General features: G+C 41.5%; 2 protein-coding genes across 4 annotated transcripts in view; one reads left to right on the top strand and one right to left on the bottom strand.

The window, feature by feature from the left end:
* LOC118772424 (LYR motif-containing protein 4) overlaps nucleotides 1–14,136 on the bottom strand; it is a 44,987-nt gene extending 30,851 nt beyond the window's left edge. The window contains exons 1-2 of the mRNA XM_036520731.1: nucleotides 14,038–14,136; nucleotides 2,932–3,052 (exon numbers count right to left, since the gene is read on the bottom strand). Of these exons, the coding sequence (XP_036376624.1) occupies nucleotides 2,932–3,052; nucleotides 14,038–14,123 (207 nt within the window). The 5' untranslated portion in view covers nucleotides 14,124–14,136. The remainder of the gene's footprint in view (nucleotides 1–2,931; nucleotides 3,053–14,037) is intronic.
* Nucleotides 14,137–14,378: 242 nt separating this feature from the next.
* Nucleotides 14,379–19,854, top strand: part of fars2 (phenylalanyl-tRNA synthetase 2, mitochondrial) — a 116,194-nt gene continuing 110,718 nt past the window's right edge. Inside the window, exons 1-2 of one of the 3 annotated variants that reach the window (XM_036520723.1) lie at nucleotides 14,379–14,402; nucleotides 19,155–19,237. In XM_036520723.1, coding sequence (XP_036376616.1) covers nucleotides 14,381–14,402; nucleotides 19,155–19,237 — 105 coding nt within the window. In that variant the 5' untranslated portion in view covers nucleotides 14,379–14,380. Of the gene's footprint in view, nucleotides 14,403–14,575; nucleotides 14,627–19,154; nucleotides 19,242–19,854 lie in introns of those variants that run through there. The other 2 variants (XM_036520725.1, XM_036520726.1) reach the window with 2 other exon arrangements.

Below are 19,854 nucleotides of genomic sequence, written 5' to 3'. Positions count from 1 at the left end.
CAGCCTTTGTCGTAATTTTACGTTTTCTTCATGGGTTATAATGTGTTGGTCATTATGTGTTGAATAATCATGGTTGTCTTTTCTCCTTCGACATAACTGTTGTTTAAACTGTTTCATATTGGTAATCTAAAACTGCATGCATTTTTTAAAAATTCTGTCAATTTCTATTTTATTTTTTGTTTAATTCTTAGTACATTAGTTTGTGATTTATAAGCTCATTCTGTCTCTGTCTCGTCCAGACTGCTTCAATCTAATGTCCAGTCTGCAACATTCTATCACTTATTTTCATCTTCAGTAATATTCACTGTAGATACCAGTCATTCTCTATCAATACCTATGTATTGCTATAACCTCTCTTTGTTTTTCTCTTGAAAGCATTCTGCTACAACCGTGATGGGAAGGGCTCAATATGAAATAAAACCCAGATCAACTGACTGATCTCCACAGACACAGGAGATCTGCTGAAAGAGCAATGAGGTTAAAGTAACCTTGTCTCAGGCAGAGAAAACAGCTGGTCCACAAAATGCAGGCAAATCACACTGCTGAAACGTCTTCCACACACACCCCAGAGTTAGCCCATTTAGGCCTGCCGCACTTATCGAAAGTGTTTGTTTCGAAAGTGGCTTATCGAAACACTGACTCCTGCTGACGCAACCATGCTGATCAAAAGGCGCGCTCTTGATGTTGGCGATGGCAGTATTCCCCCCCCCAAGGATCCGAACCCATGACGCACCGGTCAGAAGCTCGAATCTCACACCACCCCCATTCCCACGTGTGTGCGGAACGCCTACTCCAGGCGTCCCGGGTGATTATTTTCCAAGTAGGCCCATTATCATGACAAGCACCCAACAGCAGGGAATCTCCGATCATTAGTGTGGCGTGGTCACTGCGGCCTGTCTGAGACCAATGAGGTGATGCCAAGCAGGTGTTCATCTTTATGCATCTGTATATATTTTCCGTGACGTGAATGGAGAATACCTGCAGGGTTTGCAGAGAATGCTTCTGCACATGAACACTCCTCATCAAGGGCTGGCAAAGAGAAATATGCTGACGGACCCTGTGCCACACTACACCAGCATTCACACAGAGCAACACTTACCGGAACACGTTCACCTCTGTAAGATAAACTGACATACAGCCATGCAGTGAGGTTTGAGGAAACTCAATTTACACAAATGTACAAAACATATCACAGCCTATTTGCAATTGGCGGAGCACAGATCTAAGCTTGAGAGAATTCGGGGGTAAGGGGAATCAAATAATGGGTGCCCGTTTTCTGTGCACAACTGCCATCTTTTAAGTACATACACAACAAGTACAAATATTCATTCAACTACATTATGTACACAGGGGACATTTTCCATATTGATACGAACGCTCTACTGCACACTGTAATTGTGCGCAACTTGCAGTTTAATCAAAGCAATATTAACACCCAAGAATAGCCAGACAAGGGTTTATGCTCACATGCTGCCGGAAGAACAAGAAATTAAAGGCTGAAATGTATGACGCAAGCCTTCTTTCACCACTACTCATTGGTTGTTAAAGCGACTACCTTCAGAAATGACAGCTGGATTTGGCTGATAAACGTTCCCCTCTCTGGCGTGTTTTCAAATGCGGCACTTTACCAAGGGTGCCGCAACAACTTGAGTGTAGGAGTGTTATGTCTCAATTTTATCTGGAGACGTGAGAAGGAGCTCAATTAAATACCGTGCCCAGGGGAATGGTGCATCATCCTTCCAGGCAAAAGAGAGCATGTTTTATTGAAGGCCTTGTACTCGACGGGGAACATTCTTGCTTTCTATTATAGCTTTTTGTTTTTTTTTAATACTCTGGAATCTCCGTACTTTGACAGAAAGTAATACATGTTATGAAAAACTGATCTGTTAAGCCCTCTGAATTCAGAACAATTCTGCAATATTACAACAACAGCAATTCAGATCAAAAATTGTTCTAGTTCAGTATCTTTAAAATACATTTGGAAGAGTGATTTAATGGCAGGTTTCTCAAATTGCTTTTAATACCTAAGTTAATGCCTTTTGTTTAATAAGGTTTTGTTTCCATAAACAGGAAGACTTTAAAGACTTTAAAGACTTTAAAGTAATTAGGCCTAACTTTCAATTTCAATTCAATTCTCTAAGGACATCTGTTCTTATGGTCATTTAATTCTTTGATTTAGTTCCGTTTCGCAATTTCCACGCGCCTCCCTCGATGAATTCCTCCAACTAAACCATCCCTTCTATTCCTCTCATCTTTGCACCAGGCATTTACCTCCAAATCAAATCATTGCCATGTTCACCCAAAGCCACCATATCTCAGGCACTTTTGTGTATTCTCCAGCTAGTTCATATGTTATAGCCAGTTTCTTTCAAGGGTCCAGGGAAAAAAAAACCCCTCTAAGATGACATTACCAATTTGTCAGCAACTACAATCTGGTCTCTATCTTGCCCACTTGTCAGCAGTACCAGCCCATACAATAACCCCCCCCCCCCCCCGTGCTGAGTCCAGCTCTTCAGTGACTCACTACCAGAATGCCTCCCAGGTGATTCATTAGCGAGGCTGTGTCAGTAGTGGTCAGTCTGCGATTTTCACGTGGGTCTCCAGAAGCAGGCTGGAGCCATTACTCACTGTAAGCTACGATTCACCTCAGCAAATCTTGAAAACCCGCCAAAATCGGCACAGTAATGAACGGACAGCCCGCAGAGGCGCTACACTGACACGTTTCCCTCAAAGACTCTGCGGTTCAAGTGCGATCTGAGAATCACGTTCCAGGGAGGAACAACGTGGTTAAGCTGAATCATCTGGTTATTAAGCTGAGCAATCGGCAGATGGAGATCATGCCTGCGATGAGGACCACAGTGTGCTGTGGTCATGGCTCTGTGCAGGACGTTGAACAGGGCTGGAGATCGAGCTGAGGAAACGGTGGTCTACCTGTCTCTGGATGATGGCCAGATTATCCCAGGCCCGATTCAGAAGAACTTCCAGGGTTTTAGGGTCGCTCACATTCTTGTTTTCTCTGAAGGCATCTCTAATTCTTCGCAGGGCATACGTCCTGGGGAAAATGCACATGAAACAAGGCCTTAGCCGTATCCCATTCGGGAAGGAACAAACTGCAGCATTATCTAAACGTTTCATCTTAGATAACTACAGAGCCATGGTTCGACCGTACGTTAATAATGGTCTATGGCTGTCACATTTGCTCTGTGTAGTTCTAACCGACTGTGATATGTTTATTCAAAATTGTGTTTTTTATTTGTGATTTACAGAAAAGATAAAAAAAGCTGCCTTCAGGGATTTTATGTTTTCAGCTGATTTTTAGAATTGCATTCAATAACGACAATTAACTGTTTTTAACAACGAGAGTAGCTGCCACAAAAAATAAATTGTACTTTGTGCTCATTTTTGTTGACCTTAGTGTTTCTACAAAAGGTTCTTATAATAGACAGCTCATCTGTATTAGCTGCAGCACATGTGTAAGTTCAGCCTATTATAGTGATGTAGCAGAAGTACTGAGCTGATATGTTTGTTGAGACGTGATACGTCTGTGTGGAAGGATTTCAGCTGGTTGCTGTAGGCTGAGATTTCAAAACACATCTGTTCTCTCCAGTAACAGCAATATGCACCACCACAGAAACTATAATGCAGTAATGAAACATCCAACTAATTTCCCTTATATATAAAATAGCTGGCCAGATGTGCATGATATTTCATTTGGGAACAGACTGGAAGCTCCCTTTTCAAACTGCATAAATTTTACTGAGATAAGAGGCACTGGAGGCCAGAGTTTAAGCTATATTTACAGTATAGCAAAATGGGTTAAGTGATCCACTGGCAACATAGACCTGCTTAATACACACCACTAACAATGAGGTCAACCCACACCAATATTAGTGGCAAACGTGCCTTTTACCACCACTAACGTGGTATGTTTACAGCTCAGTGCAAATATGTACATCACCACTATAGCGTTAGCCTGGGGGTGTTGCTAGACTGATGCTTTTCCTCAGAATGACTGCATTATAGAAACAAAGCACACATCAGAAAAACAATTGATGCCTGAGCCAAAAAAGACAAATTCAACAAGGAACAACTCAGGAATAAACAGAGGCAGTCCTTTCCCGTTTACCTATAGTGAGCATCCTGCCATCTCAATAAGCATCCGAGTTTTCTGTCTTAAGCCTAACAGAAATCAAGAGCTCAAGACTATTGGCTATAGATTTTCAGTCCTAATATATCTGCACAGCAAATGGTGTTAAAAATATCACAGGTGTTGTCATGGTCCTCCAACCAAGCGTTCACTCTAAGAAGTGGTTTGTTTGATGCTTCAATAACAACACAAGACACAATCCAAATGAAGACTATTTCAGAATGTCAGGCCACATTGGACCTTTAATTGCAAAACAGTTGGCAGACATTTTAAATGAACTACAAGCTATCCTGGTACTACTGTTTTATTTAAGTTACAATGTCTTAAAACAACATAAAGTTGCACCTAAGGTGACAGGCACCTTAATTTAAGTCGTATTACTATGCAGCTAATAGTGAAGATTTACTACACTACTTTCTTCATTTTGGAACAAGCAATAAAATCTTATTTTTCTTTTTCTGAAATCAAAGAAACTGTCATACCTTTCTTTTAAAGAGGTGTGTTGTACACCTTAGGGAGTCAAGACCATATTTGTCTTTTAAGATTCTAAAATCTTAAATCGGGAATCGATTCTTCCCTCCATATGTAAGCCTACTATAAGGATTGAGTCCATCCATAGATCTATACAGTTCTTATCAGTATAGTGTTAAACAGAGACACCAGTTCATGGTTACAATGTCACAATCACAGTCACACAAGCACACAAGACTACACACAATTATGTGTACAAAAGCACATAAATGTAAAGCCTAATTTGTGTGACTCAGGGACAATGTAATAACACTTGAAACTCAGCTCCAGTTGCAGATCTCTGACACCGTCTAATCCACAGGTGGGGTGGCAATCTGCATAGTATTAAAATGTGTAGTTAATTTTAAAAACACTTAAGCACCTTTTTCCCCCCACCCACTGAGTATAAATCAAGCCCTTAGTGAGTAGCACATGCAGTCAGTGAGCACAGTGCAATAAGCTTGGACTAGATGGTTGGACATTTTGATGCAACTTGTCCTAAGGTGATCAAGCCTGCACTGAATTACACAAAAATTGGCCTCATTGTACACTAATATTAGGCTACTTTTAGCAGTACCTCACTTCATTTGTTTATTCACAGTGTTACTTCTTAAAAAGCTGTATTATCTCGGTGTAAAATGCTATAATATACAGCTGCTGAAATTCCTGTAACCTACTTAGGAAAAAACTGCAATCATAATGTTTAACCTTGTCATGGTTTAACAGCACATTCAATCAAAAAAACATGACAATGTTAGGCCAATTTAAATGTTTACGCAGTCAGATTTCTCTCCTGCTCTGGAGAGCACATCAGAAAAACAGAGCAATGTCAAATATCTGTAGCACTTATGCTGGTCTTCAAAACCCGTCATCTTCTACCCCGTTTCATGTGTCACATGCATGTGTCTGAACCTCTTGATGAGAAACACGCACCTTCGCCGCACCTCTAAATCTGGCTTCATCTGTCATGTTGTACCACAGTGACGATTTGTTACATCAGCTGAGATTTACAAGATCGCTACCATTTTTCCTCTAAAGGTGTTGGCTTAGTGACGTTCTAAGGCTGATGATTTTCATGCAATTCTGACCCTGATCTCCAGCTCTTCAGTCCTGCTAATTCTACATGTATAAACATTGTTGTGAGAACTGACACACAGTATGTGACATATTTGTGACAATTTGACATATGTTTGTATTCAATCAAAACTATTGGCTGTCTAACTGGGAACACTTAACACATTTTCAATTATAATAATATACTTACAATTATATAACAGATATGTATATTTCAAATAGCATGTATATTTTTATCTGAGGATTCTCAAGTAAAAATCTGAATAAATCACAAAAGTAAGAAACTAAGGGTGAAACTAAGGTTCCTTACGTGGATACATGCTATTATTTTAGATGAAAAAATGGAATACAGGAGTAAGGAAAGAGGTCTTCAAATGATGTAGCCAGAACTCATTAAAATCATCAGAATGCCAATTCCACAAACTGGCATGCGGAGTTAAGATACATCTTTGTCTAAGGACAGTGCTGTGCACCTGTGCCAGCCAGCAGGTCTACTTCTCCAACTCTGACAGGCTACATTCCAGGAATTTCAACCTACCTGCGATCTTACCTTTTGTGATATCACCTTTTAGACTGGTCATGCCATGCCAAGTCTTACTTTCATGAAGAGCATATATTCAGTAAACAGTCAAAAAGGCTGCCAGGCTAGTATCTATGTGCTAAAAGAAAGCAAAAGCTCCCTTCAAGCTTAAGGGGCTGTTCTTTGGAATGTGCACTGGCATGGTTCATTTCAACAGTGACACTGCCTAAGGACTGTACATGAAAACACTCCTGGATGACAAAACTATTATTCCTATTCATTCCACTATGTCCCAGACCTTGTTTACTTAAGTAAGCCACCATTAAATTCACAAAGCTAAGACGCTGCGAATTATGTCTGAAGCAGTGAACTTCAAAACAATAATCCTTTAACAACATATGCGGGTGAGACGAATTACATTTCTAAATGACTTCAAACAGTTAATCCTGGGCACACCCTTCTGTGGCATCAGGGGGGCAGCCATAGGCCACCTCCACATTACATAACCTCCTTGGCTTGAAAGGGGGGTGTAAGTGGAGATCCCCCCCCTCCCCCGTCAGTGTTTCATCAATGTGCTCGTTAATGGCTGCAGGAAAATGACCTGTCCGTTGCTCCACGGCGCAAAGGCTGCAGATCGGCCTTTCATCTGGAGGCGCAGACAGCATAGGCCCCGGCAGGATGTGATCTGCGCAGCCATGTGTGCAGATCAAAGCGCCGCCTCCGATCTCGCGGAGACGGTCCGTCAGCGAGGCACGCTGACAGGCTCCCCGTACTGACAGGCAGGAGGAACGCTTTCTCATGATACAGTGAGCTAAAGGAGCAGAGAGCTGCAAATCCTTGAGAGCAAGACGACACAAACATATCAACAACAGTGGGTTTGCAGGGGGAAAAAAAAAATGTTAGCCTTAGCTGCTGACGGTCATAATGAGAGCCCCATACTATGCCTGACTAGTGGTTCAAAGGACCACCAAACAAGAGTAAGCCTGCATGCTCTGAAGCACACACTGCAGCACTGTTTTATGTGTAAGGTCAATGCACCCAGTTGCAGGCATATATATTGAATTTTGAATCCAGGGCTGAAATGGAATTAATCTATTACTCTTTCTCCAGTTGAACTCATTTCCATTTTGCCAGGAACATATTGATCCATCAGCACAATTCTCTGTGCTACTGAAAGTAGTTAACAGGTTACCGCATGATATGATAAGAGGAACTGGATGTCAGCGTGTGCGTGTGTGTGTCAGCGTGTCTTCTTGCTGCCTGCAGGTACGTGTGCGGTGGCGCATGTGTCAGTGACTCGGCGCGCGTGTGCGTGCGTGCGTGCGTGCCAGTGCGTCGGCATGTATTTACCGGCGATCACGCAAGCAAGAGCCGGGCTGCCGCAGGAGGCGAGGATGACTAACCGCCACCCCTCACGCCAGTGACATTTGCTACTCAGCGTCTCTGAAAAGAGACGTGTTGGATAATTAATACCTTTCCAGCCGGCGGGGGGGCTCGGCGGCGAGCGGCGGGACCTCCCGCCGGGACCCGGCAGATGGCGCGAGTCTTTTAATCGCGGCGGGAGCTCGCAGTCGCCAGGGCGGGCTGGGGACCGCAGGGGCTGGGGAGGAGAGAAGCCGGGGTGGACCCACCCAGCGCGCTTTGCCCAGGAACCCTAGGCAATTACCCTCGCTCACTGAGGCACCGGTGTAGGGCGAGTGGGACTAATTAAGACGAGCGCGCTCATCGATTCAGATAGCGCACAGCAATTTCTGAATCATCCACGCGGTTGCAAATTGCGGGACAGCCTCTTTAAATGTTCATAAATCACATTTCTCGCCAATTAAGACTTCGATTCCATGTCTCAAAAACACCGACCGGTCACCGTTTCTTTTTAAATAATATCACACAATAAGAAAATTACACACTGTTTTCTCCACAGTGACTTAAAAACGGTAACCCTGCCAAATTATTCGTGTCATTTTAGATGTATGAGCATAGCTGGATATGTGTTTTTCTTTATCCCATGTTCTGTTGATTTTTTTTTCTGTAGTTTACAGACACACAAAAAAAAATGGTTTCAAACTGAATTCAAGAACAACAAAGCGACTTCATACAGTTGTATGCTGCAGTGCACTGATTTCATCCACAGGGAGTCTCCAACACAAGTTACATAATATCACTGAGAAGGCATGCAAAAAATGAGTGTTCCTTTTCATCCCTTCAAATTTACACTATCCAAACAGACTTGTGACTTGAGAATTTCAGGATGCATTGTACAGGCCATCTCTCTGTTCGCTTTCTCACACATTAGGTCAAACAGACAATGCTCACTACATTTATGGGTCAGTTCTCTTGAAAAATGCACCATCTTTGATGGTAGAGCTGTATTATAGAGAAACACGTTGGAAGAGATGTATGTAGCTAAGTGGCTTTCGTATGTAAGAGGGCATACCAGACAACTCCTTTCCAGCATATCTGAGAGGAGCACAGCGTGTCCTTTAGCATTCTGGTTTCATTCAACTCAAAGAGGTCGTGACACTACTAAATAATTTCCTTCGCGCCTCTACAAAAAGCCAAGAAATGGTTTTCACAAGGATTGTGTTTCTGTGAAGACTGTATGTACAGTGCAATAACAAACAGAAGACAAAACAGCTCGCATGTTTCATATTTATATACCTAAGGAGTACATAAAAGAGATTTGAGACCTTAGAAGTAAGGTTGTGCAGACAAATTCACACCAGGAGGCTAGTCCTAAAAATATCTACAAGGTACATGAAATCCAATACTCACTTTAATACCCTAGTGTAAATCACATTACATTACTGCAACAAGGTGATCAAACCCACAAGGATATCCAGCCATTATCAAAAAAGAATCACTGAAAGTAAAAACAACAAAACAACTGGCATGATATACAGTGTACCCTTTTTAATTATATTGAGATATACATGTAAACGGTGGGGGGATCTCATTGATAAACCAACAAGAGTGATCATATTAGGATACTTTAAATATTATAATATCTCTAAAAGATTCAAACTTACTGTTCAGAGAAGCTGTATTTGGTGTAATATATTACCAAAAATATTGTATTTTTAATAGGCAACTTTCATGTTTCTTCAAAAAAAAAAAAAATATAAGCATACCAAAGCCTGTAAACTGACATGATTATACCACTACATGTTTCGCTATCTAAACTTTCACAACTCGAAAATTTGGCCAGAACAATCCACTTGAGCTGCACTGGAAACTTTTGTAACTGCTGTCAAAAAATCAGAGAGGGTCAAATCAAAACAAAAAGCACTTTGATCTCATACTTGAGCACAGAACGGCCCACTAGTCAGGGAGGGAGAGATTTCAGCACTGACATGAGCGAAGTCGTAGATTTAGACCGTTCATTTCTTTGCAGTCTGGCAGGCTTTACGACTAAGAATAAGCTGCCAAGACCAGCCAGAGCCTCCGCAATAATGTTTTGTTATAGAGGGGAGCCACAAGGGATGGCTATTTTTAACGGAGAGGCATTCTCCTGCGAGTGTTTACCCTCCGTGGTTATTCTGCATAACGGCTGGCCTACTTCTGCCAGTCTCCTCTTGCAGATGCAGTTTTTCTTCAGCAACATCACTCTCCCTCTCTCTCGCTGTGCGTTCTATCAGCCAGTGCAGATCACTGCAGAGCATTCTGGATTAGCAGCTGGGGGGGCAAACTCCATTCTCCTTGCCCGAGGGTCTGGCCATGACTCTAAATGCACCATTTTAGAGATCTAATGTCTGGCCCCGCATTGCATTCTGGCATCAAATCAGATGTGTTATGAAGAGAAGCCCCCTTTCCTCCACTTCTTTGGTCGAGCGAGAAGATGGCCGTGGGAAGAAAGGAGTTTCAGGCCTTAATTATTTAACAGTCTCTCCAGCAGCCATCTCCTGTAGGCTGCGTCACTGCATGCGGAAAAGTGTCATTTCAGCCATCACGCCAGGACGTGCACACAGGTTCTCCTCCTCGTAAGATTCTAACCTTGCCTGACCTTGGAGAAAGAAATAAAGCTAGAGACAGTGTCGGCAGGAGGACCATAAGTGATCGACAGTGAATACAGAGCGCTCTTCTGTCTGGGCAGATAATCAATAATTCAAAATCCAGAGCTGAGCAGTAAGGGCATAACAGCCACCACAAGTAGCAAGCAATTCCTTCAGAGGGTCTGGAACGTAATACGATCAACCTAAACCCGTTTCATCAGGAATGCTAGCTACAAAAACACAATCATTGTGCACTCGCTGCGTTCACAGAAGCGAACAATCCTTTCGTACCACAGCAGCGAAATCTGCCATAATCTAAACATGAGGGCAAGTAGTGTTGACATCACCTGATATCGACTTCACCGTTTAAATTACTGAAGACAACGTACTGTTAAAACTTGAATCCACATCAGGATGGAAAAGCAATCCAATTCAGAGTAAGTGACACATATGTAAATAAACACACTAGAAAAGTGTTTGGTCTTCAGATTTTTTGCTTAGAACTCAGCAATTAAGCTAACTCACAGGTCTATATGAGGCACGGTTCTCTATCCTAATGATTTAAAAAAAAAAAAAAAACAGTATGTTAAGGCTATGTTCATCCCAAACCATTTTCTCCACTTCTGTTGACATGACAATGATGTGCCAAGTAGTGAAAATCTATGGAAAAGTAATCAGAATATAGGCACTGATTTTGATTCCAATTCACAGTAATTTGACCAATAGATGGTTGAAAATAGCTGAAAAGGAATGGTGTTTGAGCATGATTCAAAGCTTAGATATATGTAAAGATTGCATTGCAAACCCTATATTTATGGAGGATTTCCATTCAGCTTGAGTAAGGAAGAACCCTATATCAATAGTGGCATTGGTAAATTCAATATATAGATAGACTTCATGACTGATTATCAAAAACAAGCAAACAAATACTAAGCAAATTGCTGCAGAGGTTTTAGACATGGGCAGAGGTAACACACTACAAATGCCATCAGTCTTAATTCAGCCTAATTAGTCATTAGGCCCATAAAGGTACTCCAAGTTTAGATTTACTTCCAAACCAAGACAGTGAAACATATTGCCTGTAGTGCTGGGCGGTATGACCAAAAATTTGTATCACGGGAATATTTTAAGATTCTGGCGGTTTCACGGCATATCGCGGTAGGCTTTTTTTTTTTTTTGCGTGACTGGGCCCTTATATAGGTTTGTGTCTTATTCTACTGTCAGTAGTACACAGAATATAAAACATTTTAATTTCATCATGTATAATAATGAAGGCTTTGATTACTATAGGGTTTGCTTGGCCCCACAAAATGACACAATATATGAAGGAATCAGTATGCATGAAACAGTTGCAAAATGTAAACAATTTTTATTGTGCACTGCAACGTAGTAAAAACAGAACTTAAAAAATAGATATGCCAACAACTTTAACATTGCTTCCTTTTCAAAAAAAAAATTTAAGATAGTTCTATAACCACTATAAACTGACTTAAAATACTCAAAGTGTTTAAGTATTCAAAGAGATATTTCTCAAATGTTCTATTGTATAAGAAAGAAACATGCTTAATATTAATTCACAATATGTTATCCTTCAAGCCAAGGCATTCAAGTATTAAAATGGCTGTCGATCAGTCACAATTCCCTTGGTTCTCCATTTAACAAATAAAACATTCCAACTCCGGTCTCACTTTCTTCATCCTCCATCCTTTTTCTGTTCTTTAATCTACCGTAGCGACGTAGCCTCTCCCAGCTGTTAGCATACTGTTATGCTACTGTACCTGGCTAGCTAACGAGCTGTACCCAGTATGCCGTTGGCGGCTGGTGAGCTGGAAACAGGGGAAGCGGAAACACTACCTTTAAATCTATCATTACTTTCAACCTGTTCCCTTTTTCCTCCTTGATTAACAACAAAACAAATAATTTACAGAATAATCGACACCAATCGGATAAACAGAGCAAATGAATATGTTCGCGAAGCAGTACAGATTGTCTGTAGTTTGTGTGCTATTGCGAAAGCTACAGCATGAGATTGCAAATGGCAATTTGAATAATTAAGTGGCAAGTAATCCCAAAGCTATCTCTCAAATGTTTCACATTATAGCCTTCTTTTGTTACTAAATTCAAATTTCAAAACGTAGCTAAATTTAAATTACTGAGAATAAACTTTTAGGTTAGGTTGAGTGCAATGAACAATAGCGTTAGAACACATACGTCACAAAATCTGTGATGTCATGAGCATTTAACGCAATTTAAATCGATATGACGGTATATGAAAAATTCATACTATACGGGAAATTAAAACCGGTATACCGGCCCAGCACTAATCGCCTGGACATGACAGTGGCTTAAAAGCCCAGCACTGTGATGCATTGGTGAATCTTGCTTTACAGCTTTCAGGTGTCAGGTTTCAGGTGAGCTGCAGAGAGGCCTAGCACAGCAAATGACGGAAGCTAAGAAGGTTTTTACTGGGTAAACAGTTGAACAGGAGACTTAGGAAAAACCCTTTAAGCGGTGATAGTAAGCCAGTAGGAGGCACTCTTCCCTTTGGAGAAAGTAAATCTGCCGACCAAGTGCAAAGTGGTGGGGGCCCTTCGCTGTCTTTTGGGTAAAATGTTAAATCAAAACCTTTATTCACTGTGGTCCAGTGGAATCCCTAAGTCATGTCCAAATGCACAGTCTGGCCACTTAGTCATCACTCCTACATATAATCGACTATGCATTCCTGACACATAATGAGCTGCTCCTGAATGACATGCTTGAAAAAAGCAATACAAAACCAATCCAATATCCTCCCAAACATGCCCATATGATCTGACAGATCACTGACCAAATTCTGAAAGCATATAATGAACATAAAACTACCAATGTGTAATCTTGATCCTGATCCTTAAAGAAGGCCCTTTAATTGACGTCATCACGTACTAGAGCAATTTCAAGAATAGTTTCTTGTCCACAGGTGGAAAACTTGCAGCAGCACTACCTCTTGAAAGAACTTTCAAAAACACTGCCAAAGCAGTTGGTGTGTTTAAAGCAGTTGGTGTGTTTAAAGCAGTTGGTGTGTTTAGAACAGACATGGCTTACCGACACAGATGCCATGAATGAATTCTGTATCAGTAAAATATAGACTTCCCTACAACAAGAAAAAAAAAACTGGCCGAGGCAGACAGACAGTTAAGATGATCAAATAAATTAAATAATAAAACGGACTCAGAATATAGTTTTACAAAATCAGACCTCATACAGAACAATCTAACTACTGGCGAGGCTGGCTGGCCAGTTACTGATTGTTCGTGACTGAGAACGTTGACCATATGCCTAGCTTTTCGTAACGTTCATTACTAAGCACAACGTTGTCACGTGTCAGATTTAAATGTGTTCGTATCCATAAGAAAATGCGCCATTTTTCATTCATAGGCAGCTGATAGTAAGCTGCAAGACCCAACATCTAGCTACCTAACTAACTGTCATTGAACTGGGCTGGGCTACACAAGTAGCAAGCTAGTTAAGCTAGCTTGGTAGCTGTAGTTAAAATTCACGTTAAAATTAACGCTGAGCTGCTAAGAGGCTGTTTTTTCTACCAGCTCATTCGATGTACCTCAGATGAAACCAACTAACGTAAGACAGCAGTAGCAGGCTAGTAGTCCGATAAAACAACATTGAATGCTTTATACATGATTGATATGCTAGCCAGTAGAACTGTGCGCGCATATGAAGAGCACATTAAGATTTGCAGTCAGCCTCCATTTACTTTTTCTGTGAACACAGACAAGTTGTATGGGCAGCTGGTGTGCGCATACCTGTAATTGTACGAAGGAAATTTCTTGCTTTCTTTCATAAGCATTCTGTACAAGGAGAGCACCTGGGCTCTGCTGAAGGCTGCCATCTTGCAGGGTAAACATGCGACCTCCTCGCAGTGGACCCCAGTGTTAGACGTGTTCACAAAGTGCCAGTATGAAAACATGTCTACGGTGTGATGTTTCTGATTTTAATAGGTATCGTTGTTACTTAATTATACATTTAATGTATGTGGTTGGATTTTGGTTTCAAACAATGTCCTGCATTCATATCCTACAGTCATTTGCTTCAAAACATTGATACGCTTGTTCAGGCAACTATGTAGATCGCCCAATAACACCGTTCATGTGTCTTGAGTGTGGACAAGGTGAGTAGTCAGCCCAGTTATCTAACTAGCTAGCTACATAGGTCGCTGTAAGTGGTAGTTTCTCAGCGAATGTTAAGACTCTTTTTCATATGAAGCATGGTGATCAAAATGTCCCCTGTACAGTTTGATGCTTGATGTGCGAAGCACGTAGTCTGAGGTTTAACCTTTTTTTTTCGTTTCTATCACGATGCTGCCACGCTAGCTATGTAGCACTGACATGACAGGTGAGAAAGAACAGCTGTCTGTCTACCTAGCTGCTATATCACTGGAGACCTGTAGCAGAACTTGAGTGGTCCATGTCAATAATTTATTAGTAGCAGACAGCTTGCAAGAAATCGAATCTTAAATACTATTTTGCATTTTTAGCAATTTAGTAAGCTAGCTAGCTGCCTACACAGCTTGACTGTTATTCAACGATGATGGCCTGTTAGAGCAGTAAGAATTCAAATAGCATTATGCCCGTAATGTTGTTTGTGTGCATATGTTTACGTTGCGTTGGCATTTTGTCATTTAGTCGACGCTCTCATCCAGAACGACATCTTAAGCGGTAGTACAAAGTGCGTGTGAAAACAGCATTAACAGCATGAAGTCTACAAAACAAGGACACAATACGTATTGATACAGTGTCAAACACGATGCTGTCGTGACGAGTAGGTACACGTCTCAACGCGTGAGACGCAATATCTCCATAATAGCAAATAACTTTGCTAAATAACTTAATGTTTTACACAGTGATTACGACCATCTAAAACACACAGCTACCGCATACCACGTAGCAAAGCTACAACATATGTAAAAGGGGGAAAAGAGATTACAGTCTAAAGATATCGGTCATATCTAACGTGTATCTATGTAATACCGTTGGGGTGCTCTGTGTTTTAAATATTTCAGACAAAACTGTATGTGTGCATTGAAAACTCATATATAATGGAAACAAGTGAAACTACCTAGGTGAAGAAGAGGTCATGACCATTTCTGTATTATCCGCGTTATATTCATTTTCGTGGCGTGATTGCAGAAGCTCCTCTCTTTAACGTACAACATGCTTTAGCAAGATGAATGGCAGATTTGGGCAGTTGTAAATAACAGAGAATTGCTCCCTGCATCATTCTTAAATGGCAAAAAATGAAGCTTGCTGACACATGATGTATAGTTTCCCATCCAATGCCTGTTTTGGATCTGTTTGGATTTTTAAACAGATGTTTCATTTTCTTGAGAGAGTGCATAAGCATTTCAGATGTGAACGAATAAAGCGTTTATTGGGAAACAGCAAAGGCATGTAAAATCAGTAGCCATCACAGAAAGCTGTAAACACTTGGTTACACTTACATTTAGATGTACTCCATGGTAGCCAGAGTTTAAATCAAAAGACAAATTAGATTTTTCAAATGTTTTCATTCACATTCTCATGATGTGCATCACAGTGTGGATTTTAGGATTTTTTTTAGGATAGTTTTTCTTGATGTATCTTCATTTTAAACAGGTAATTTTCTGAAAGTGAGAGGTCATAACCAACTACTGTCATAGCAGCCAGCATTGTAAACATTTATGGATGAATTACAGGGAACCACTCCCTTTTGAATAATTATAACAGACGAATAGCAGTAGAGACGTCTACTCTCACACGTAGGCTGATGTGTCCTGAAATCCTATTGCTTTCATCATTGTGGCTGCGACATTTCATTGAGACAGTTTCCATACTGGGGGATAATTGGCAAACCAACGGATCGCTGACTGCAATGAGACAGAATCAGTGCTGAGCACGTTCTCTGTGCAGAGGAAATTGTTATCTTTTTGACCTTAAGATGATCAATTTTGTGTTCATGGTACGTGATTGTGATGGATTATTGTGCACAGCGAGCTCTTATGGCCCGTTAAAGGCTGTATGCTTTTTACTTGGGGGGGGGGGGGGGGGGGGGGGTTACAAATTGTTGGCTTTCCAAATTGTTGGCTTTCCTGTTTTCAAGCAGAGAGGTCAGCAGCCGAAGATGGTCACAGGAGAGGGGTAGAGAATAGGCTCATTGATAAGTCAAACAGAATTAATGTATACAATTGCAAACCAAGTTGAGAAGAAACCAGGCACAAAAAGCCAACTGAGGACCACCAAACATTCATAAACTAATAGATTTGTTTAGTCTTCATATCCTTGTTTGGTTGCTGTCAAGCACTACTTTAATGGAGTAGTGTATAAGGTGTTATTTGGTCGTAAAGGAGAAATTGAGTCATGGACACCACCAGAGTATAAGATTTAACTTAAAATCACAAGTCAGAAGATTTAAACTCAATACCATTAAGCAAATATTCCTTCCTGTACTAGGGCTTGCATGTGTGAATAATCATCAGTATTTTTATAGGGAACAAAATAATGTTGCATCTAATTATTAGCACTTCTAGAGAGGAAGCAGAGGTAAACTGTTGAATTTTTTTCTGGAAGTATTTGACAAATATGTTGCAAATATCCCAAATGAAACCACAGCTGTGACATGTATCTCTTGGGTTTTCCTCCCTCATACAGCTTTAAATGTTGATATTGTTGGAACTGAATAAGGGAGAATTTTTTTTTTTTTTTTTTTAATGAAAGGTCATGCGGAGCCTTTCCAATTGGCTACTGTGTCTTCTGCTAGCTTAATCAGAGTGATTTGGGTAGAGTTTTAGAGCACCCTCTCAGCAATCCACAAAAATATGCCCCTCCAGCTGTCTGACCACTACTTTGTCTCCTTTTCTCTACCTAATTGTAGGGGTAGAGACGCTCTCCAGTCTGTTTTCAGGGCTGGTCATTCCACAGAGACTGCCCTATTTTCCATTACTGAGGCTCTTCAATCAGCCAGAACTTCCTCCCACTCCTCTGTCTTGATTCTTCTAGAACTTTCTGCAGCCTTTGCCACAGTGGACCACATTCTACTTCTTTCTACCCTCTTTATGTTGGGGGTTACTGGCGCCACTCTTCTCTGGGTTGAATCCCACCTCTGTGGATGCTCTTTCAGGCTGTCCTGGGACAGTCGGTTGTCTAGTCCCCAGAGCCTGTCTACAGGCTCCCTCAGGTCCCTCCAGGCTTTGCGCTTGTCCCCCTCCTTCTCTCTCTTTACATACATTAAGATCTGTCATCTCTTCCCATGGCTTCTCGTACCACTTCTATATTGATGACACAAAGCTCTTCCTGTCTTTCCTGCCACCTGACACAAAGGTTTCTGCATGCATCTCAGCTTGCCTGAAAGACATTTCACGGTGGATGGTGGACTTCCACCTAAAGCTTAACTTGGCTTAGACCGAGACTGAGCTTTTCATCCCATCCAGGTCCTCCCTGTATCAAGACCTCTCCCTCAGCCTAGACTGTACAAGCCTTTTCACAAATGCCTCTGTCAAAATCCTTGGTGTAATACTTGATAGAAAAACCGTCCTTCTCCTCTCAGGTGGCAGCAGTGAGTTGGGTGTGCAGATTCGCAACATCCGAAGGATCAGCCCCATCTCACTCTATATTCAGTGCAGCTTCTAGTTCAGGCCCTGGTCCTCTCACACCTGGACTACTGCAACTCCCTCTTTGCTTGCCTCCCTGCCTGTGCAATCAAACCCCTACAACTAATGCAGAATGCAGCTGCACAACTTGTCTACAATGCCCATAAACATAGTCAAACTACTGCTGTATCCTCATTTAACTTCGCTGGTTTCATGTTATCATTCAGGTTTGAAACTCTGGCATTGGCATACGGGACAGTAAATGGGACAGCCCCCTCATACCTATGACCGGTCCTCAAACCCTATGTTCTGTCAAGATTGTTACCCTCTGCATCTATGGGGCAACTGACTGTCCCATCCTGGTGAGGTTGTTCCTCTTAGACACAATCCCTTTCAATACTGGCCCCTACGTGTTGGAATGAACTTCCCACTGAGGTCAGGACAGCAGAATCCCTGGTCATCTTCCATTGCAGACTGAAGACCCACCTCTTCGGACTGCATCTCGGTCCCATCTCAGTTCCCACCCCCTAACACCTGCTACCTCTAGGATTGATGTTTATTTTATATGTAGTATTGTGATGTATTTTGGATTCTGTGTTCGAGTGTTCTTGGCTTCTGTTGCGTGGTCAGGTTGCTCAAGTTAGCTTGTGGTAGTGCTTGAATGGTGTTATGCTCACAATCACTGATCTGTGATGGTTGTTAGCCTGGCCTGACACCATTGCTCATTTAACTTGAATGGATACACTTATGTTCTATTGTACTGGAAGTTGCTCTGGGTAAGAGTGTCTGCTAAATTCATGTAATTGCCACTCTTCAGAAGTGTGAACTAAAAGTGAACCTGCACTGTGTCTCCATGTAGCAAAGTTTCTTACTGTTTTACTGACCAAGTCCTACTGACAGAGGCAGAGAGGCATTGCCAGTGATTGCTTTGGCTGCTCCTGTCAGTTGCTGACAGGGGTGCTTAGCGAGCATCTGCCCCTTTCCAGACCTTCCAGCTCCCCCTCAAGCGGGGAAATAAAAACTATGCAAAAATATTGTTCCAGAATTTCAAATTGTGCAGTGCATCTGTACCATAGTAGCCCTACCCGCTCATGGACCGCTTCTGTGTGTCCTTTTAAGATATCTGTTGAGTAAGAGATGTAATCTGATGTCACTTCTGTCTCCACTTCAGAAAACTGCAATCTGATGTTCCTTCTCCCTGCGCTGAATCAGTGGTCAATAACTCAACATCTGAAGTGAGCACGCTTCACCTGAGAGAGCAGAGCCTTTGTTTGATTGATTTTTTTGTCTTACGAACAGGTGGCAGGAATAATTCTGAGTTGACCCAGACAGAGGCCAGAACCAGAAGAGCCAAGCTTTTCCACTCTGTTTGCTCCAGAACTGTAGGTACCTGTCTTATACTCTTTCAAAGTTTTGAACATCATATTGAGCTGACAGTGTTTTTCTCATGACAGATAAATATAGGCTTGCTGTTCATTAATCCTTGTATTGTACATGTATCTAAGTTGGTTAACAGGGTGATGGTGTTAATATTAGTTAGCAGTTGAATGGATGGGCAATGTTGATGGTGGATTCTGTTTCAAAGCTGACCTGTACCAAACCTATGTGATTCTGTTGTCATCATATGGTATCTAAAGGAGGTAGATCATATTAGTGTGCCAGTCATCTGCAACTGTCTGAAAAGTACAGCTATCCCAGCTAAGGATAGCTAATTACACAGGTGGAGGTTGAGTACAGCTTAAATTTTATGGAAAAAAGTTGAAAGCAGATGAAGAGGTAAAAGAGCCTAAAGCCTACCTGTTAATGAGCCCATTGCAGTGATGTCACCATCTGGTTTTTTGGCGCTTTGGGTTTATCAATTAGTCAGGTGGACCCACCTTATTCTATTCACAGATGTTCTCTTCAGACTGCAGTTCAAATATACAGTTCATGCACAGAAATGAGATTAGCCATTATGTTTATTATGGTGCGCGTAATTCCCCCTTGCACAGCTCTAATG

The sequence above is a fragment of the Megalops cyprinoides genome, chromosome 2 (genome assembly GCF_013368585.1).
Source record: "Megalops cyprinoides isolate fMegCyp1 chromosome 2, fMegCyp1.pri, whole genome shotgun sequence".
NCBI lineage: Eukaryota > Metazoa > Chordata > Actinopteri > Elopiformes > Megalopidae > Megalops > Megalops cyprinoides.
Note: the sequence above shows the minus strand (reverse complement) of the source record. Positions and strands in the feature narration are given on the sequence as shown.